Raw genomic sequence first — 22,465 nt, forward strand, 5'->3', positions numbered from 1 at the left:
TGTGCATGTATATAACTGAGCAACTGTACAGGATATATCTGAGTGTGTGTATGCCATGCTCAGTCCCTTTCCAGCAAGCAGTAAAACCTAGTACACACTAGTGTGTGGCAGCAGGCCCAGCAGATGTTTAGCCGGCTTCTGTCATTTTGGGGCATGACCGAAAAAGATCTCCCAATCAACATCCGAACATTGGCTGAGAGCGCTGACCGGTGTTTATTGCCTGGGGGGGAAGCAGTCCCCCCTGCCAGAACACACCGGTCATCGCTCCCAGCCATAGGTTAAGAGCGCTGATTGGATGCTGTTAGGTAGACCTTTTTTGAACAGCCGGCTTCTGTCAGACCAACTACCATACACATTGGCGGAATGTCGGACGGTCTTCGTTAAACCAGCCGATGCTGCCCGATGTTCGGCCTGTGTGTACTAGGCTTTCCCGACCTCTTCAGTTTTTTTGTCCGTTCAGCCCGCTGGGTTCAACAAAAAAACGAATAGCGTATACTAGGCCTAACTGTAGGAGAAATTCTGAAAGTGTGATCCTACTTGAGCATACGTACTGTAGTGTCTGAATTCCACATTGAGAATTAAATAAACCTGAAAGACTGGAGTTGGTATAAGGCAACTTTTCATCACCTTCATTGCCCAGAATAAAGCAGTGTCTAAATCTGAAATAGAATGAGAAGGAAATTAATGCTTATTGAACGCATAATCTGATGTTATAAGATATTGTGAGTCCAAATTAAAAAAGATTACTGTATCACAAGAAAAAAAATACATTGCAGTATCACTCAATTTCATTATGTTAGTTTTTACCTCTGTAAATGGTTATTTTGTATAGTGCCCTTCTGGTTAGGCTGCTCTGTAAATATAACCACTTACCCCCCGGACCATATTGCTGCCCAAAGACCAGAGTACTTTTTGCGATTCGGGACTGCGTCGCTTTAACAGACAATTGCGCGGTCGTGCGACGTGGCTCCCAAACAAAATTGGCGTCCTTTTTTTCCCACAAATAGAGCTTTCTTTTGGTGGTATTTGATCACCTCTGCGTTTTTTATTTTTTGCGCTATAAACAAAAATAGAACGACAATTTTGAAAAAAATGAATATTTTTTACTTTTTGCTGTAATAAATATCCCCCAAAAATATATAAAAAAACATTTTTTTTCCTCAGTTTAGGCCGATACGTATTCTTCTACATATTTTTCGTAAAAAAAAATCGCAATAAGCCTTTATTGATTGGTTTGCGCAAAAGTTATAGCGTTTACAAAATAGGGGGTATTTTTATGGCATTTTTATTAATATTTTTTTTACTAGTAATGGCGGTATTGCGACATTATGGCGGACACTTCGGACATTTTTGACACATTTTTGGGACCATTGGCATTTTTATAGCGATCAGTGCTATAAAAATGCATTAGATTACTATATAAATGCCACTGGCAGTGAAGGGGTTAACACTAGGGGGCGGGGAAGGGGTTAAGTATGCCTGGGTGTGTTCTTACTGTGGGGGGGGGGGGGGGTGGCCTCACTAGGGGAAACACTGATCTTCTGTTCATACATTGTATGAACAGAAAATCAGCATTTCCCCTGCTGTCAGGAACGAGAGCTGTGTGTTTACACACACAGCTCCCGTTCCCCGCTCTGTACCGAGCGATCGCGTGTGCCCGGCGGCGATCGCGCCCGCCGGGCACGGGAGTCGGGGGCGAGCGGGGGGCGCGCGCCTCCGGCGGCGCGCGTGCGCCCCTAGTGGCGGCTAATAGGCAGGACGTCATATTACGTGGTCTCGCCTAGGAGAGCCACCTTGTGGACGTATTTCGACGGTGTGGCGACGGCAAGTGGATAATTTGTGGCTCCACTGTAGTGAGTGGAGTGGTTGTTGACTGTTGTGGTCTGATCTAGATTCTTGAGCTGAGAATTTGAGTGCTTCGCCTATGCCTCTGCGAAAAGCTTCCAGAGCATAGTGAGGGAGATTCAGATGATCAGTTGAATATTTATTATACCTCAGCCAATCCCTGGAAGGAGGCATCCAAAAAGTGCTGTGCAAACTGTTGGCGCCATATAAACCCTGTATAATAATAATAATAATAATAATGTGCAGGAGGCCCAAGCAGATTGTTCTTTCTTTGCCAAGAAGGATTCCAGACTCCTGAGGGGCTGCATGGGTTGTCAGGGTCCGGGGCAAGGCAAATAATTTGCACACCCTAACCCTAACTTATTTACAGCAGACCGGCGAGCCAATAACCCTGTACTTCACAACCACATCCCAAAAACTCTCAACTCTTCACACCTTCCTTTGTGCACTGGTCCTCAGTCATGTTGGAACAGGAATGGGGCCATCCTCAAACTGTTCCCACAAAGTTGGGAGCATGAAATTGCCCAAAATGTCTTGGTATGCTGACGCTTTAAAGGGGTTGTAAAGGTTTGTTGTTTTAAAAAAAAAAAAAACATGTCATACTTACCTCCTCTGTGCAAGGGTCCCCCAGCGGCATTTTTTCCTCCTCCTCTTCTGGAGTGCCCCCTCAGAGACCCACATTCCCTGGGGGCACGCTCCCGAGTCCTGCTGCTGCATCTATTGACACAGACAGCAGGACTCGGCCCCACCCCGGATCCTGTGTCACTGGCTTTGATTGACAGCAGTGACAATGCTCCAGCTGCTATCAATCCAGCCAATGACGACCCAAGACAGCGGCTGGAGCTGCTCTGCTCGTCCCCGTAGCTGGAACGATCGGGTTTAGGTGAGTAAAAGGGGGCTTTGGAGGGCTGCTGCACTACAAAAGGTTTTTCACCTTAATGCATTAAGGTGAAAATCCTTGAGGGTTTACAACCCCTTTATGTGTTCCCTTCACTGGAACTAAAGGGAAAAACCCAACCCCTAAAAAACACCTCACACCATAATCCCCCCTCCACCAAATGATTTGGACAGTGCACAAAGCAAGGACCATAAAGATATGGATGAGCGAGTTTGGGGTGGAGGAATTTGACTGGTTGGCACAGAGTCCTGACCTCAACCCAATAGAACACCTTTGGGATGAATTAGAGAGGAGACTGCAAGCCAGGCCTTCTTGTCCTACATCAGTGCCTAACATTTCTTCTGGAAGAATGGTCAAACATTCCCATAGACACACTCCTAAACCTTGTGGACAGCCTTTCCAAAAGAGTTGAAGCTGTAATAGCTGCAAAGGGTGGGCCAACTCAATATTGAACCCTACAGACTAAGACTGGGATGCCATTAAAGTTCATGTGCGTGTAAAAGCAAGTGTGCCAATACTTTTGGTAATATAGTATACATGCTGTCACTTGGCGTTTTGAATGTAAGTGCATTGCTGGATTAAAATGTGTTTGGTTTTAAAGTACCACACCATGACGAGACTGTTTCCTTTTGTTTTATGCATATGATGACCTGGTGAGTATATAAGCATTTCCTGTAACATCGGATCGTGGATGATGCCCTGCAGGATGCCATTGTGCTTTGATCTTGCCTGGTTCCTTATATACAAACTGTGCTGTTTGGCTGTTTAGCTATTGATTTCTGGTAAGGGTCTGCGTGAGTGATGTGGAGGTTTCGGTGAAGGAATCTATTCATCAACTTCATTTCTTATACACAACTATTGATATACTTGAGGATTATGGACTGTAATATCTCTCTATGAACAATTATCTACCTACAGATCTTTTTGTCTATTTTCTTTGGACATCAATGAGAGATTTAAAGCTATATGACAGATTATAATGCCATTGATTTATTTTTAAAGGGATAATGCTGCATTTTACATTCTATATAATAATGACACACACTGTGCCGCCCCAATGGGGCGCAGAATTGTTATATATATATATTGTTTCTCTGAACCATTTTCTATGGACGTTATGTTTAGTTCACATGCTACCATCTAGTGACCTTTTGTGTTAATGCATTTGTATTTCTATGTTTCCTTGATTTATGACACACTTCCTTTCTATGTAATGCTCCACCCTTCTTCCCGAGATTGTATTTCCTCTGTCATGGCTGAAGCTAACAGGCCACATGTAACGTGGGCTCATGTATTCTGCATAGTAAGCTACAGACAATATCATCTTTTGACTGCATAAGTATCACAACCTATTCATCTGTTGTAACCTGTCATCTGCTGTAACCCGATGTTCGGAATAAAAGCACCTCTGCGAATAGAATTGGTACTTGGTGAGTTCAAGCTATCTGATGAGGATTGTCCTCAGTGATTATATCTGCTTATACAGGCCAGGCATAGAGGTCTCACAATGGATAGATCGCTTCACAACAATCAGAGTCAGAATACACACTTACCGAACACTTGAACACTTGTGGAGAGCTGAAGACAAAAGGACCCGTGTTTTGGGGCCTATTTTGCAGTTAATAAAACTAATTTGGTGCTCGCTTCTGCTGTTCTTTAAACAGTAAGACAAAGCCCTGTAGTCAAAGGTATGTCCTGGATTGACAACCGTTATAGCTGGAAAGTGAGACATTACCCGTCCGATTAAATCCTCATCCTGAGTCTCATTTAAGTACTTGAAACTCACTCTGTAATGGTTCTTTATCAGCCAATCCACCATCACAGAATTTTCCCTAAAGGAAAACTGATCATAGCCCAGAAATTTCCCTGTTTCTTTTTGTTGTTTTTCACCGAAAAGGCCAAACAGGAACTGTGTTGTTAATTCTAAGTGTGACTTGTTCTTCCCTTCTTCCAGAAGCTTCTTTATTGGGGCATTTTTTGCAGAGGCCATAGAAATTATTTTGTTTTTATTTCCCACCACATAGTAGAGGGCAGCAAAGAACTCCTGGACAGTCAGATGGATGAAACTGTAACAGGTTTGAGTTTCAAAGTCTCTTTGAAAAATGTTTTCATTTAGAAAGATCGACTCAATGTCTTTTATTGAGAGTTCGTGTCTTTGGAGGTCATCTTCCCCGAACAGGATTTTCTGACTCCAGACACCTTCGTTGGCTAACGTGCAAATTTTCCTAACACATTTAATGAGTGGTTGGTTGGAACTCCTACAGTGGTATTTAATTAAACTCTTCAGGTATAGCAGGTAGATCGATGTGCTGGTTTTACAATCGATTTCTCTTTGTCTCTCTGACATCTGTTGTTTTATTACCGTGCATACAATCCAACAAGTAATCGGGATGGAACACATGGTAAAGAGGCAATCGTTGTCCTTCACAATACTGAGAGCAAACTCGGCTTCTTCTTTTGCTGGAAAGAAACCATAGAAAAATTGCTCACGGTCACTTCCCAGGAACCCCAGAATTTCAACATGTCGGGGAGAGAGAAAAAGTCTGCTTAGTTGTTCCAGTGAGTATGGCCTTGTGGTGATGATTAGGGAAGCTCCCTGAAGAAAGGATTGTCTGAAGATACTATTTAAAAGGATTTCCTTGCTGGTCTCCTGAAAAGGATCTTCGCAAACCTCTGTATCGCTAACTAAAGTCCATCTCAACTCATCAAATCCATCCACAAGGAAAAGTAGTTTTGGAGGATCACCTAGGATTGACTTGAGAAAGTCTCTTTCACAACTGATTTGGCATAATTTACGTAAAAGTCCAGCTAGGCTTATGTCTCCACTCAGGGTGTTAAGCTCCCTACAGCTCATGTAAAACATGAAATTAAATTGGTCTTGGTAAAAAGTCCCATTGGCCCATTCCAGAATGATTTTCCGGGAGGTCATGGTTTTTCCAACCCCGGCAGGTCCTTGCAGCACAACAATTTTGGGGACTATGCCATCTTCATCTGGATCGAACAGCCTTTCAATGGTGATGGGGGAATATTGACTTGAAGACCGTTCATCCATAATCTCTAAATGTCTTTGGCCCAGGCTTATGATTTCATGTTCTCTCTCCTTCATATTCCGCTGTTTCTTTATTATTAATAGTTTGGTGTACCTCTTATCTAGGCAGGCATTTCCATCTCTATGAATCTGATATCTTTCTTTCATTAAAGTCATGTACCTTTTTCTGAAATCTGCTGAAGACCAAAAAAATAAGAAGGAATGATCAAACATCTATAATCGTTAACAGCAACAATATAAAGCCTGTGTAGAAGGCTTTTATCTACATCAGAACATGAAATGCACCTGAAATGATATATAAATAATATAAGCAACCTCTCAAACTAATATCAAAAGCAAATCACATTTGTCCATTGACACAATCCCACAGCCCATCCACACAGTCTTTTCTTATGCATAATAAATATCTTGTAGAGAATAGCGTTGATATTTTTGGCTTCTGGTAATAAAAGCTATTTATAAAGAAAAGTAGTTAGTACAGTCATGATTATCCAATATATACAGTTTGTGGATTATTAGGAGATGTTCCTTGGACCCTGTAGTATACTCAACATGATAGGATACCTGATTGCGACCATGGCCAAGAAATGACCATGGCCAAGAAATGACCATGACCTATAGATTCTTTGATGTTCTTCTAGACCACATGTGTCAAACACAAGGCCCAAGGGCCAAATCCAGCCGCCAGGCCGTTTCATTAGTCCCTCGCACCTCTCCTGCCGCTGTGGCACCTCCCTTGTCTCGTCCTTACCTTGTCACAGCAGCCAGCACAAGAGAGGACAGAACATCTCCACCAGATCCTGAGCCACAGAGAGGCTTGTCTCTGCCCCCTGTCTCAGCAGTCAGCAGTAGAAAGTAAGACAGAACTTCTCCTACAGATCCTGTGTCTCTCTGTGCAGCAGCAGAACCCCCTTGCCTCCCCTGGTCTCAGCATTCAGCAGACTCCAGCCCTCCTCTGGTGCTCTTCCAGACCCTTCACTTTATTTTTCCCATCTCTGCCCCCAGCTTCTCCCCAAAAGCAGCACAAGATAAGGGGGTGCTCTTGGCTTCTGAGGGTGGGGGGTTCTTGATATCCGATGTAAAGGGGGATGCTGTAGACATCTAGTCTTACAGATAAAACCAGCCCTTTGAGGGCAACCATAATACGGATGCGGCTCACCATGAAATTGAAGCGGAGGTCCACACAAAAGAACCTCCACTGTCTGGATTCCTCCCCCCCTCCGGTGTCACATTTGGCACCTTTCAGGGGGTAGCAGATACCTGTCTAAGACAAGTATTTGCACCCACTTCCAGACATAGATCCCTGCATTATCTGTTGGAATCTACGCCGCGTTTAGCGCCCCTCCCCCGCTGTTTTCTGGGAGACTGACGGTTCCCAGAAGACAGCAGGGACCAGTGGCATTGCGCAGCGCGAGTTGTGAATGCGCAGTAGGGAACCAGGACCACTTCCTGATTCTATTACCGACTATGGCGGCAGCAGCATCCTAGAGCCGAGGCAGAGATTGGTTTTGTGTGCCGACATCGCGGGCAGGCTGGACAGGTAAGTGTCCTTATTTTAAAAGTCAGCAGCTGCAGTATTTGTAGCTGCTGACTTTTAAAAAAAAAAAATTGGGGATCTCCGCTTTAACTTTGACCCCCCTGCTCTAGACAAATAATAATTCGCTTTGTCTGTTTGGGCTGATGTCTTAGTTGGTCAAAATCAGTGAAACAGAAAGTCATGCTTCAGGGATGCATTTTTTAAATATCTTACGGCGTGCCTCAAAATAGGACACATGCAGTGATAAAAAGAAAATATAAAAAATAATTACAAAAACTACAATGCTAAAAAGTGCAAATTTGAAATTCCCAATGTCCCTTTAACACTCATGAAAAAAAAAATATAAAAATTAACAATACCCAAGCATTTCATGGGAAAAATAAATGTTCCTGGACTGCCGCACTCTGATAGGCGATTTATTGAAACAAAATAAACAAAAGATAAAATCCAAAAAATCATGCAACACTGCAATCAATGGTAAAAAGTGGACATAGGGGACAAAAAAGCTAACATGTTTCACATCATGGATAGATGCTTAGTCATAGCTGGTTCTTCTTTCTTCTTTTTTCCACGGATCAGTGCAGAGTCTGCACCTGTCAGTACTACAGGGCGGGAGCACAGCATAGGTCGCAGGGCTTGGAGCGGTACTCTTTTCCATTATTTTCCACCCAAGCATTTCATTTGGAGAATAAAAGGGAAATTTATACAAATTAAAGAGGTTTGATTCAAACTTGAAGAGGTTGTATGTTGACATGATATTTCCTATAATCAGCCAAACCAGACACTCATGCATAAGCTATTCATACAGAGCTTTTGTGCAAGTTGTACATACCCTCTATTATTTTATCCAATGGCTTGGTCTTTGCACCTAAAACAAAAGCAGATTCTGTCATAATTAAAGTGTATGTGTGCATGAAAAAAATAATACGTATTCAGTACATCTATGCAATACAAATTACAGATATACGCTGAGGGAAAAAAAGGGCTCCATGCAAGATCTCACCTCATGGAGTTTCAATGACCATGAAAACGGTGAGAAATCAGACCAGAACTACATAAGGGAATCTTGTTAATGACCTCAAGGCAACTGGGACCGTAGTCACCAAGAAAACAATTGAGAACACACTACACCGTGAAGGACTGAAATCCTGCAGGGCCCGCAAGGTCCCCCTGCTCAAGAAAGCACATGTACAGACCCATCTGAAGTTTACTAATGAACATCTGAATGATGCAGAGGAGAACTGGGTGAAAGTGTTGTGGTCAGATGAGACCAAAATCTAGCTCTTTGGCATCAACTCAAGTCGCTGTGTTTGGAGGAGGAGGAATTATGACTATGACCCCAAGAACATCATCCCCACGTCAAACATGGAGGTGGAAACATTATGCTTTGGGTGGTGTTTTTTTGCTAAGGGAACAGGACAACTTTACTGCTTCAAAGGGACAATGGATGGGACCATGTACCATCAAATCTTGGGTGAGAACCTCCTTCCGTCAGTCAGGGCATTGAAAATGGGTTGTGGATGGGTATTCCAGCATGACAATGACTTAAAATACATGGCCAAGGCAACAAATGAGTGGCTCAAGAAGTAGCAGCACATTAAGGAGTGGCCTAGCCAGTCTCCAGACCTTAATCCCATAAAAAAAATGTGTAGGGAGCTGAAGGTTCGAGTTACCAAACATCAGCTTCGAAACCTTAATGACTTGGAAAGAATCTGAAAAGAGGAAAGGGACAAAGTCCCTCCTGAGATGTGTGCAAACCTGGTGGCCAACTACAAGAAATGTCTGACCTCTGATTGCCAACAAGGGTTTCTCGACCAAGTACAAAGTCATGTTTTGCGAAGGTGTCAAATACTTTATTTCGCTCATTAAAATGCAAATCAATTTATAGCTTTTTTGAAAAGCGTTTTTATGGATATTTTTGTTGTTATTCTGTCTCTCGCTGTTAAAATAAACCAACCATTAAAATTATAGACTGATCATTTCTTTGTCAGTAGGCAAACATAGAAAATCAGCAGGGGATCAAATACCTTTTTCCCCCTCTGTAAATGTACAACAAGTAGTAGAAGTAGTAGAACATGATCTGGTTGTCATCATGGGCATTGTGAACACAAAGATGTCAGTAACAGAAAAGGACAACACAACTGACTCAGAAGCATTTAAAAAGAAAAAGAAAGCAAAGAACTTGTTCCGGAGTAACTTTAGACCTGAACTCACCGTGTTGTTCAATCCGCATCTGGAGCTCCTCAGCTGGTCCCATTAAAGAAATGAATCTTAGAACCTTTACAGTCACATCCAGAGCTGCCGCCTCTCCATAATAATTGATGAGAAGGTTCTTTGTAACAATGCGATTGACATTTTCTAGAGGTCCACGTGAAATTGGACGTATGTCCTTGTAGGAGAAATCTGACAGCTTATCTTTAAAACGCTCAAAATCTTTGCCTTCCAGGTCCTCAAGGGAAGCGATGATGAGATCACTGCTTGTCAAACTACCACCAAAATCCTCAGGGGTGGGACCTGAAATATAAAGAGAGTATGCAGGCAAACAAGCGAGGAAAAGAAGAGATGACACCTATACAGTACAGTGGAACCTAGGATTGCTAGTAACGCAGTTAATGAGCATTTCGCAATACGAGCACTGTATTTTAAAAAAACTTAACTCGGTTTGCGAGTGTTGTCTCGCAAAACAAGCATGATTCAAGCCAAAGCGATGTGCAGTACCGCTTTTGGCCTGAGGTGGTCGGGGCGCCGGAGCCAAGAAGAGCCAAACGTTGCCGATCGGTGCTGTTCAGAAATGCATGGAAAGGCTCGAGGACAGCACAGCTGACCAAGGCAAATTTTGGGAAAGAAGTCTTTCCGAGGTATGCCAAGGTCAGCCAATGTGTCCTTGACCTTTTCGGCTGTTTCCGAGGTTCTCCTGAGCCCCCCACCTGTGGCCACATGCGGTATTGCATGCCATTGAAGTCAATACGGAACAAATTATTTTAGTTTCCATTGACTTCAAAGAGGAAACTCGCTTTCATATGCAAGTACATTGGATTACGAGCATTCTCCTGGAACGGATTATGCTCGCAATCCGAGGTTCCACTGTATGTGTAATAAAGAAGGAGCGAGACTGGGAAGAGCCATTGGGAAAAAGTCCCTTCATCTATGAACATTAAGTACAACCTCACCAAACATTTTTGGCACAAGATTGCTAAAATTATATACAGCGGGTAAAACAAGTATCGAACACGTCACATGAAGTTTGCCAGCACCATATGCTGAAAAACAGCCCCGCCCACACCATGATGTTTCCACCTCCAAACTTCACTGTTGTTATGGGGGTGTTTTTGGGGTGATGTGCCATGTGACCTCCAAACATGGTGTGTATTAAGACACTCAAAGAGTTCAAATTTGGTCTCATCTGAACTGACTGTATTCTTCCAGTATTTCACAGGCTTGTCTAAATTTTGTGCAGCAAACTTTAAACAAGCTTCAACATGCTTTTTCTTCAGCAATGGAGACTTGCGTGGTGAGCGTGCATACAGGCCATGGCGGGTGAGTGCGTTACTTATTGTTTTCTTTGAAACAATTGCACCTGCTAATTCCAGGTCTTTCTGAAGCTCTCCACAAGTGGTCCTTAAATTTTGGACAACTCTTCTGGTAATTCTTTTCACTCCTTTCACAATCTGGCGAGGAGCAGACTGGTTGGTGAGTTGAGCAGCAAATTTTCTCCGGTTTTGCATGCATTGCGCTTCCACAAACGATTTCTGGGAAGATCACTCACACAGACCTCCACTTCTTTGTGCCTAAGAAGACCCGGTGTGGTGGTCGAGCTTTCTCTCACCAGGGTGCAGTGCTGTGGAATAGCCTCCCTGCTGAGCTCCAGGAGGCCCCTACCATCTTGGTCTTTCGCTGGAAACTGAAGACTTGGCTCTTCACACACCTTTCCTGCGTAGCCTCTCGTTCCATCTCTCATGCTGCTTCCACCTGCTTCTGTCTCCTCCTAGTCCCTGGGGTTTTTTTTTCAGGGACTCCGCCAAGCACGTTGAGATCTTACGGGTAAATCACCGGGCTATATCAAGATGCCACTCAACTTAACCCAACTCCTTGCTGTGAAGGCCAGTTATAGGTGGGGGCAGGGGCCATCTGTTTGTTGCTGTTGTAATATTGGTGAGAGGACACACTGGGCATCTTTGGTGCCATTGTTCTATGTGTTGGGTGTCCGATGTGCCCCTGTGCCTTTAAGGAGGATTTGGCTACCTCCAGGCCCACCTGCCCCTTATCTATCCATTGGAATGCATGGGCTCCCACTGTGGAGATTCTCACAAATTTATAGGGGTTAGAACTGCAAGTAATACAGGGTGTCTTGAAGGGGCCTTGCAGCTTATGCATGCGTTTGCAGATGTTTGCTAACTAAACCCCTGTTTTTAACGCATACTGTTGGACAGGTTAATTCAGTTGGTAATCAGACTGGTTTGGTGAGTTGAGCTGGGAATTTTCTCTGGTTTTGTCTTTTGTCATACTGTCTGGTCGTGGCCGGTTTATGGTGAAATTATGTTCTTTCCTCTTCCGGATTATTGCCCCAACAGTGCTCACTGGAACATTCAGAAGTTTAGAAATCCTTCTGTAGCCAATGTCATCAGTATGTTTTGCAACAATAAGGTTGCAAAGGTCTTGAGAGAGCTCTTTGCTTTTACCCATCATGAGATGTTTCTTCGGTGGCACCTTGGTAATGAGACACCCTTTTATAGGCCATCAGTTGAGACTGAACCAGCCGATATTATTTTGCACTGACAAGGGGCAGGATTGCTTTCTAATTACTGATAGACTTCAACTGGTGTCTTGGCTTTCCCTGCCTTTTTGCACCTCCCTTTCTTCATGTGTTTAATACTTTTTCCCTGTGGCATTCCATTTTAATACATATAACTTCATTTCTGAACTTATTTGTTTTGGTGTCTTTGCATGGGTTGTTAAAGACATGTGGAGAAAATTTCATCTCAATAGAAATATATTTACCTAGAAAAATGGTGACGTGTTCAATACTTATTTTACCCGCTGTAAATACACTCATGTCCCCCTCACTGCTCTATGTCCACACACAAACAGCCCGTGTTACTCTTGCCACTGCTTCACCTTCTGAGCTCTCTTATTCCTGCAAATCCTCATAGGCACCTCCTCCTGACAAACAGTGTATGCAACAGACACTCCCACTGCAAGGCTTATTTCAGCTGGTGAATAACTACTGTCATGTACCTGGGTGTATTCGAAACAGGATTTTCCTGGTCCCACAGTTGCAGTCTTATTTGTTGTGCCACGGAGGAGCTCTGGAGTTATGGCAATGTTCTCTCAGTTTAATGCATTACTTTGGACTCACTAGCCCCACCTGCTGCCAGCTGTGGACAATCTACAATCAAAGCAGCCCATAAATAGCAGCACTTCCTATCTCTCAGTGCCCGTTCGTGTGGACTAGCTCCCTGGGTGTTGTGACTACTTTGTGACTCTGAATACCGTATATGAACTTCTGCCTGAATTCCTGACTACTCTCTATCCTGCTGATTTTGTACTTCACCGCCAGCTTGTGTATGACCTTTGCCTGCCTGACCACTCTCTGGATTCCGATCGTGTACCGCTTTGCCTGATCTGTTGCCGAGCTGACCTGCCTGACTAAGTTTTCGCCTGAATCCTCAGCACACAAGCTCCACTTCGGACACTCCCTATCACGGGTACCTTACAACTACACCATAAACACCCAAATTGTAATTACTTAAAAAAAAATACATGAAAAATAGTGAATAAAATTATGTCTTTAGAGTTCCATTTAGAATATTTTCTCTACATGCAAATTTTACAGTAGTGTATTTCAAGATAAATAAAAATCTAGAAGCAAACATCAATAAAAGATCTACAATCATTAAAAAGGTGTGACTCACCTTGCGGCATGGAAGACGCCATAATGGACGATCACAAGAAATGTGGTACTTTCATTACCTAGAAGGCATATAGTATTTAGGGACAATAATTATTCGAGGTCCGGAGACCCACCAGAACGTAAAGAAAACTTTAAATCGTCAAAATATTTATGCAAGACGTATTTCCCAGCATATAAGGAGGAAAAATGAAAGGGTCAGTTCACTCAAAAAATCCATATTTTGGTCAAAGGTGAAGCCTGGTGGACTGAGTCAGGTGTGAAAGTTGAAACCTGGTGGGCTGAATCAGGTGTGAAAGTTGAAACCTGGTGGGCTGAATCAGGTGTGAAAGTTGAAACCTGGTGGGCTGAATCAGGTGTGAAAGTTGAAACCTGGTGGGCTGAATCAGGTGTGAAAGTTGAAACCTGGTGGGCTGAATCAGGTGTGAAAGTTGAAACCTGGTGGGCTGAAGCAGGTTGCAAAGGTAAACCTGGTGGGATGAGTCGGGTGTCAAAGGTGAAAGCTGGTGGGCGAAGTCAGATGTCAAAGGCAAAGCCTAGTGGGATGAGTCTTAAATCTTGACGAGAAGGCCTGGCTCACAGTCTGAGCTCTCATTCATCCCAAAGGTGTTCTATTGGGTTAAGGTCAGGATTCTGCGCAGGCTAGTCAAGTTCCTCCACCCCAAACTCACTCATCCATGTCTTTATGAACTTGTTTGTGCACTGGTGCACAGTCATATTGGAACAGGAAGGAGCCATCCCCAAACTGTTTCCACAAAGTTGGCAGCATCAAATTGTCCAAAATGTCTTGGTATGCTGACGCTTTAAGAGTCCCCTTCACTGAAACTAAGGGGCCAAGCCTAACCCCTGAAAAACAACCCCACGCCATAATCTCCCCTTCACCAAATGGTTTGGACCAGGGCACAAAGCAAGGTCCATAAAGACATGGAGGAGCGAGTTTGGGGTGGAGAAACTTGACTGGCCTGTACAGAGTCCTGACCTCAACCTGATAGAACACCTTTGGAATGAATTAGAGTGGAGACTGCGAGCCAGGCCATCCAACATCAGTGCCTGACCTCACAAATGCACTTCTGGAAGAATGGTCAAACACTCCCCTAGGCAAACTCCTAAACCTTGTGGACAGCCTTCCCAGAAGAGTTGAAGCTGTTATAGCTGTAAAGGGTGGGCCAACGCAATATTGAACCCTACGGCCTAAGACTGGGATGTCATTGAAGTTCATGTTCGTGTAAAGACAGGTATCCCAATACTTTTGACAATATATATAACTTTATTATGTACTGAGCATGCCAGGTCTCTGGCGTCTACCCTACTGGCTGATGTTGTGCCACGGAGGAGCTCTGGAGTTATGGCAATGTTCTCTCAGTTTGGTACTGCAGCCCCCAAATGCCAACAGTCCCTACTGTTAATGGGAACATTGATCTGTAAAGGGTCTGTAAGCTGTAATGGTCTCTAGCACTTTCATGTAACATGTCCCCATCTCTCAGGGCTCCATTCACAGTTCAAAGTTCTGAAACTTTTTTTGTAGCTCAAATTGGGCTGATTTGCACATTTTATGGCCCGTTATTATTTCCATTGGAATGAATGAAAATGCGCGAATTTCTGTGCACAATGGAGATATTTGCCAGCTCACCGTGGATCAACAAGGCCTCTGTGCTTTGTAAGTTGACTACCAATAATCTTACATCGTCATATACATTCCAAAATAATTCATGTATGCAGATATCTAAAGAAGGTCTTACCTCTCCTCGAATCCAATTCTTTTATGTTATTTATGCAATGGCACTTTCCTGTAAATGTTACTTCCCCTTTCTGAGTATTGGGTAATCACTAGAAAACCACAGATGGTTGGGAGTAGCTCCAGAAACTGGAAGAAGTCCCCTTTCACACGTAGGCCCGGATTCAGATACAATTGCGTATCTATCGGCGGGCGTAACGTATCTCAGATACATTACGCCGCCGTAACTTAGGGCGCAAGTTCCGTATTCAGAAAGAACTTGTGCCCTAAGTTACGGCGGCGTAGTCTAAATGTGTCGGCGTAAGCCCGCCTAATTCAAATGTGGATGATGTGGGCGTGTTTTATTTAAATTACTTGAGACCCCGCGTATTTGACGTTTTTTACGAACGGCGCATGCGCCGTCCGTGAACGTTTCCAAGTGCGCATGCTCCAAATTACGCCGCAAACTGTCATTGCTTTTGACGTGAACGTAACTTACGTACAGCCCCATTCGCAAACGACTTACGTAAACGACGTAAAATACGACGCTGTTCGTGTGTTTCCGACATCCATACCCAACATGACTTACCCCTGCTTTATGAGGGGTAACTTTACGCCGGAAAAAGCTTTACTCAAACTACGTAAAAAAATGCGCCGGGCCGGACATACGTTTCTGAATTGGCGTATCTACCTAATTTGCATATTCCTTGCGTAAATCTTAGGAAACGCCACCTAGCGGCCAGCGTAAATATGCAGCCTAAGATACGACGGTGTAAGAGACTTATGCCGGTCGGATCTTAGGGAAATCTATGCGTAACTGATTCTACGAATCAGGCGCAAAGATACGACCCCGCACACTCAAAGTTACGACGGCGTATCCGGAGATACACTGTTGTAACTCGTCTCTGAATCCGGGCAAGAATCTCTATTGGACAGGAGCTGATCCAAGCCAAACATCACTGTAGAAATTTTCCTCATAAAAGTGCACATTCTTCACAAGGTTTACATTTTTTATTTTGTATATACCCCACTTCACTCCCTACTAAAAATAAATAGGTTTGACCATAGATAACCTTTAAAAGTAGTGTCGATTTTGGTTTACGAGTAGGTCTTGGTTTTTGTTTTAGTGGTGAAGGAGATTTGTGATAAAGTTCTCCCCAATATAAAATAATTCAAAAACCTAGCATGTTAGTTTTAGCAGGAAACCATTTAAAATGGCGTCAGATCCAGTGCAGAAATCTCACCATCACATGGTTTGCCCTCACCATCTCAGCCTAGGCAAAGTCACAGGACTCGAGCTCGATTCAATAATATATCAGGAACCATAAAATGAAATGGCACAAAAATAACAGTTCAGGAACGTAGTAAAAAAACAGAAGCCAGGGTTTGGATGCCAGAGTGGGTGATCAGACGAGCCGGGGTCAGGAAACCAAAAATCAGTGTAGTCAGAAGCAAAAATCAAGAACAGGAATCGGAAGGGAAGTCAGCCAGGCCATACACAGGAACACAGGAAGGAACACATTTAGAGATCATAGACCACGCAAGGGCAAGGAGGAAATAAGCTAAGCTGCTTAAATAGCAAAAAGGGTCTGGCTGTAGGCTGAACTAATGAGGCAGATCTATGGTAACCAGGTGAGTCACTGTGGTAACAACGAGTGGCTGGTAATTACCAGATAGCTGAGCAGCTTCTGAGCACTGAAAAAAAAGAGCTGCTAGCTAAGTAGTAGGAGCCCAGCCCTGACAGAATGGCTTTTTAGTGCTAAAAGGTAGAGTCCATCCAAGACAGCAGTAGAAGAGAGAGGACAGGGAGGTCCAGTTAATTGAATACCCAAAAATATATAAGGAACTGGTGGGGTTCAAACTCTTCCATAGTTCTCTCGGTTTTGGATGGACTATCCTTTAGTTTCTGTCTTCATAATTGGTGGCCAAGCCCTTTTGGTTACTGTGAGTTAAAGGTAGAGGTAGACCGATATGGGTTTTTCTCTGGCCGATACCGATGCCGATATTTAGAAATCACGGCGGCCGATAGCCGATTTATGATGCCGATTTTTTTGGGCCCATATGTTAAGCCGATTTTTCAGGCGCTTTTGGGCTAAACAGTAAAGTTAGCCCATATTTATTTTTTTTCAACCAAAAGTTTTCATTACCTGTTTTTGTGTAAGGCCCCTTTCACATTGGGACGTTTTTCATGCGGTACAGCGCTAAAAATAGCGCTGCTATACCGCATGAAAAATCATGCCCTGTACTCTTCAATGTGAAAGCCCGAAGGCTTTCAAACTGAAGCGGCGCGCTAGCAGGAACGCTCGAAAAGTCCTGCTAGCCGCTTCTTTACCGCGGTATAGGAGCGGTGTGTTCACCGCTCCTATACCGCGCCTTCCCATTGAAATCAATGGGAAAGCGCGGTAATACCGATGTAATACCGCGGTAATACCGCCGCAACGCGGGCGGTATTAACCCTTTTTCGGCCGCTAGCGGGGGTTAAAACCTCACCGCTAGCGCCCGAATATCGCGGTAAAAACGATGGTATAGCCGCGCTACAAATAGCGCGGCTAGACCGTCACCGCGGCTGACGCTTCAGTGTGAAGCCAGCCTAATATATATATATATATATATATATATATATATATATATATATATATAAAAAATGTAATACACAAAAACAGGTAATGAAAACTTTTTGTCGAAAAATAAATAAATATGGGCTAACTTTACTGTTTAGTTTTTTATTTTTTATTTGTTAAAGTATATTTTTTCCCCAAAAAATGTGTTTGAAAGAGCGCTGCGCAAATACCGTGTAACATTAAATATTGCAGCAATCGCTATTTTATTTCCTAGGGTCTCTGCTAAAAAAAAATATATAATGTTTGGGGGTTCCAAGTAATTTTCTAGCAGAAAATAGAGGATTTTTACTTGTAAGCAACAAATGTAAAAAAAGATTTAGCCTTTAAATGGTTAAACTGAGAATTCTCCTACACGGAGTTCAGTTAATTGATAAGTAGCAACATAGTATATCTTTTCTAAAAACTTGGCAGTCTGCCCAGGAGAGAGAGAGAGAGAGAGAAGTCTTCTACGGGAAGCACTTGCATTGACTTGTATTGCAGATGCTTTTTGCAAGTCGCGGTGCTGAACTTATCAATCGGCTTTTTTAAAGCACAAATCGGCCGATGCCGATTAATTTAAAAACGCTAAATATCGGCCGATATATCGGCCAACCGATATATCGGTCGACCTCTAGTTAAAGGTGTTTTTTTCCCTTAATGGTTGAACCTTAACTTGGCTAACCTTATAGCCATGAGTGTATTTACCCTTAAAATGCTCCCTTTTTATACCTAGCAGGTAGAGATGTGGATGATAAAGGTCTAGTTATGCTTCTTGATCCAGAAAAGTCACTTCTGGACCTAAGAGACATAAGAAACCATCAAACAATTTAACTCTACAGCCTCAACCAGAAAGTAAAAAGTCAACTTCGGGTTACCCAAGTCCATAAAGTTAGGGGAATAGTGCTCCTTCTGGATATTTTGGAGTTGTATCACCCAAGAAACACAAAGTGAGGATCAGTAGATGGCCATACACTGCATGTATCAGCAGATTAGGAATTTGTGGTGTATCGTCCACCATTAGAAATGTAAGTCAGGCATCGTCAAAATCTGGCAGGCGTGTTTGGGATGCTGTATAAAAAGTAGACCACTGCCATTGGCTGTGAAGCCAATGGCAGTGTCGGAGCCCTCCAACCGAAATAGACGTGAAACCACATAAGGATGCCACAAGTCTCACAACATAACACAGACCTGAGATGTGCCCTGGTCAGCTGGTCGGTACACCAAAAAGGTGGCATACCCAAGATTAGTAATGGTTGATTGTAGAAGAGGGATGTGAAGGAAGTGCCCTGTAAAGGGGATGGGAACGAGGGTATGGTGCACTGGAATGACAAGGAACACAGGTGAGTGGGCTGCTTAAATACCCCCCCCTCCTTGGACTCCTCCCATAAATTCAGGCCACCATACTGGCCTTCTAATATATCGCAGTAGGGCAATGGACAGTGTCAGTAGGGCAGAGGTTGGTGTCAGACAGGGTCAGTTGGTGTCAGTATGGCAGAGGTTGGTTTCAGTATGGCAAAGGACGGAGTCAGTAGGGCAAAGGACAGTGTCAGTAGGGCAGAGGTTAGTGTCAGTAGGGAAATGGTAGTAGTCAGTAGGGCAATGGATGGTGTCAGTAGAACAGAGGATGGTGTCAGTAGGGCAGAGGTTGGTTTCAGTAGGGCAATGGCCAGTGTCAATAGAACAGAGATTGGTGTCAGTAGGGCAATGGACGGTGTTCGTAGAGCCGAAGATGGTGTTAGTAGGGCAATGGATGGTGTCAGTAGAGAGGATGGTGTCAGTAGGGCAGAGATCGGTGTCAGTTTACTTTTATTATTACTTTTTACAATTATTATTTTTTTTAATTATTTTTTTACAATTTAATTTTTCTTTTAAATTTTTTTGAAATCCCAATGGGGGGGACATTGGTGAAATATTAGGGTTCTAAATAGACCCCTGATGTCTCAGTTTTGAGACAGAGAAAGGTCCCTTTATTTTCAGCCAAGCAGCAGGGGAAATCTGCGCAGCACAGGGTGATTAGGGTGTGCCCAGGCACACCCTGTACACACGCCTATGCATTGGGGGCTTTTTGGGGTCTGAAGTGCATGCATTGGAGCTGATCTGAGGTCTGAAGTTCTTGCCTTGGGTAAGGTGACCAGATATTCAAGATCCAGGGACATTTTTTTTTTTTTTTAACTAGTAATGGCAGCAATCAGTGACTCTGCCCGTCGCCGCCACAGCCGGCCTCACAGCCTGTCAAGTCTCACTCTTCGGGCCCCGGGTACTACTGGGTGGGGAGCGGAGGAAGATCACTCCGCCAGGGAAGGCAAGGAGATAAGCAGGCAGGAGGCTGGCTGGGACTTGAGCCAAGGCAGAAGAACATGCGAGCGGAGTTGAATGGGCATGCGCCCGAAACTGAAGAAATATTCCCTCCGCTCCGACCAGCACATGATCATCAGAAAGGGGCACAGATAATGGAAAAAATACCCCCCCCCCCCCCCTAAACTAGTAGGAGCGGCAGAGCGGTGGTGTGTAATTCAGATTTTTTTTTCATTCTGCACTGACTGTCTTTGAAATCGCCCCAACCCCTGTTCAAATCTAATCCGGGGACAGACTTGGCCCGGGGACAGTGTCCTCAATCTGGGGACTGCCCCCAGAAAACGGGGATGTCTGGTCTGAAGTGCATGCATAGGACCTGATCTGAGATCCGAAGTGTATGCATGCATAGGGGCTGTTCTGTGGGTCTGAAGTTCTTGCATTGGACCTGATCTGAGGTCTGAAGTGCATGCATAGGGGCTGTTCTAGGGTTTGAAGTGCATGCATTGGGGATGAACCTGTTTTGTGTGTGCATCAGTTAATCGATGTAAACATGACACCTGGGAGGAAGGTTTTATCTGTGCTATGTGTAGACCTTTGCTGATTTAGACCGGAATTGTTACAACCTTGTGTATCCATCCCATAATTTCACACTTGCACGTATTATGAAGTATTTGGCAACTTGTTCACACAGTCTCCAAATAGTTTCCTTCCTATTTCTTAATACGCCAGCGTCATCACTTTGCATTCAAATCTCTCAGCTGTCTGTGGAACTCAACCGTTGTATGTGGCTTGGTGACCATCATCACCGGGACTGACCGTAAGAAGAAGACGACTTGTCACCAGAACTAGAGGAGAAACCTTAAACAATGCATTTTGTGAAAATGACAATGGTCCCAAAAATGTGTCAAAATTGTTCCTAAGTTTTCCCGATAATGTCGCAGTCACGAAAAAAAATCGCTGATCGCCGCCATTAGTAGTAAAAAAAAAAAGAAAATTATAAAAATGCAATAAAACTATCCCCTATTTTGTAAACGCTATAACTTTTGCGCAAACCAACCGATAAGCGCTTATTGCGATTTTTTTTACCAAAAATAGGTAGAAGAATACGTATCGGCCTAAACTGAGGAAAAAAAATGTTTTTTTTTATATATTTTTGGGGTATATTTATTATAGCAAAAAGTAAAAAACATTGCATTTTTTTCAAAATTGTCGCTCTATTTTTGTTTATAGCACAAAAAATAAAAACCGCAGAGGTGATCAAATACCACCAAAAGAAAGCGCTATTTGTGGGGAAAAAAGAACGCCAATTTTGGTTGGGAGCCACGTCGCACGACCGCGCAATTGTCTGTTAAAGCGACGCAGTGCCGAATCGCATGGCCGGGTCCTTTAGCTGCATTTTGGTCCGGGTCTTAAGTGGTTAATGGCATCCCAGTCTTAGTCCGTAGGGTTCAATATTGAGTTGGCCCACCCTTTGCAGTTATAACAGTTTAAGCTCTTCTGGGAAGTCTGTCCACAAGGTTTAGGAGGGTGTCTATGGGAATGTTTTGACCATTCTTCCAGAAGCGCATTTGTGAGGTCAGGCGCTGATGTTGGATGAGAAGGCCTAGCTCGCAGCCTCAGTTATAGTTCATCCCAAAGGCCTTTGTCATAGACTTCTATGGAGCCTTTGAAGCACCACTAAAGCGACAAGGAGTATAATTTTTTAAGCAAAGCAAACGCTAGGCGTAAACAGGACTGTAAGCTAACCATTTTATTAAGTGACAGGAGCATTGACTGGCGTTCAGAGAGCTTTAACAAAGTGTGTACGAAGCCTTGTTTTGATGCAAGTGTGAACTAGCCCTTAAGGCATCAGCATACATAGGCATTTTGGACAATTTCAAGTCCCAACTTTGTGGGAACAGTTTGGGGACGGTCCCTTCCTGTTCCAACATGACTGCGCACCACTGCACAAAGCAAGGTCCATAAAGACATGGATGAGCGGGTTTGGGGTGGAGGAACTTGACTGGCCTGCAGTCCTGACCTCAACCCGATAGAACATCTTTGGGATGAATTAAAGCGGAGCCTACGAACATTCCCATAGACACACTCTTAAACCTTGTGGACAGCCTTCCCAGAAGAGTTGAAGCTATTATAGCTGCAAAGGGTGGGCTAACTTAATATTGAACCCTACAGACTAATGCCTCGTACACACGACTGTTTTTCATGAAGAGAAAACTGCCATTTTTTAGATTGGTCGTATAAAAACCGGTGGTGTGTAGGCTCCATAGCAGTTTTTGCGACGAGAAAACTGCCCGCCAAAAAAATTAGAACCTGCTCTATTTTTTCTCGTCGTTTTTCCTGACGTTCTTTTTCTCGTCGCGAAAACCGCTCGTGTGTGTGCTTTTCCGAGGGGAAAAAAAAACACGCATGCTCAGAATCAAGTATGAGACGGGAGCGCTCGTTCTGGTAAAACTAGCGTTCGTAATGGAGATAGCACATTTCTCACGCTGTAACGGTCTGAAAAGCACGAAGACTGAAAAGCGCGAATCGTCTCTCACCAAACTTTTACTAACACGAAATCAGCAAAAGCAGCCCAAAGGCGCTATCCGAATGGAACTTCCCCTTTATAGTGCCGTTGTA

The 22,465-nt window shown here is 43.7% G+C and overlaps 1 protein-coding gene across 1 annotated transcript in view; it reads right to left on the reverse strand.

Moving 5' to 3' along the window:
• Positions 1 to 22,465, reverse strand: part of LOC120909445 (NACHT, LRR and PYD domains-containing protein 3-like) — a 41,958-nt gene that overhangs the window by 12,911 nt on the left and 6,582 nt on the right. The window contains exons 4-8 of the mRNA XM_040321220.1: positions 13,242 to 13,299; positions 9,544 to 9,843; positions 8,162 to 8,197; positions 4,297 to 5,965; positions 552 to 659 (exon numbers count right to left, since the gene is read on the reverse strand). Coding sequence (XP_040177154.1) covers positions 552 to 659; positions 4,297 to 5,965; positions 8,162 to 8,197; positions 9,544 to 9,843; positions 13,242 to 13,263 — 2,135 coding nt within the window. The 5' untranslated portion in view covers positions 13,264 to 13,299. The remainder of the gene's footprint in view (positions 1 to 551; positions 660 to 4,296; positions 5,966 to 8,161; positions 8,198 to 9,543; positions 9,844 to 13,241; positions 13,300 to 22,465) is intronic.

This window comes from Rana temporaria, chromosome 8, assembly GCF_905171775.1.
Source record: "Rana temporaria chromosome 8, aRanTem1.1, whole genome shotgun sequence".
NCBI classification, from domain to species: Eukaryota; Metazoa; Chordata; class Amphibia; order Anura; family Ranidae; genus Rana; species Rana temporaria.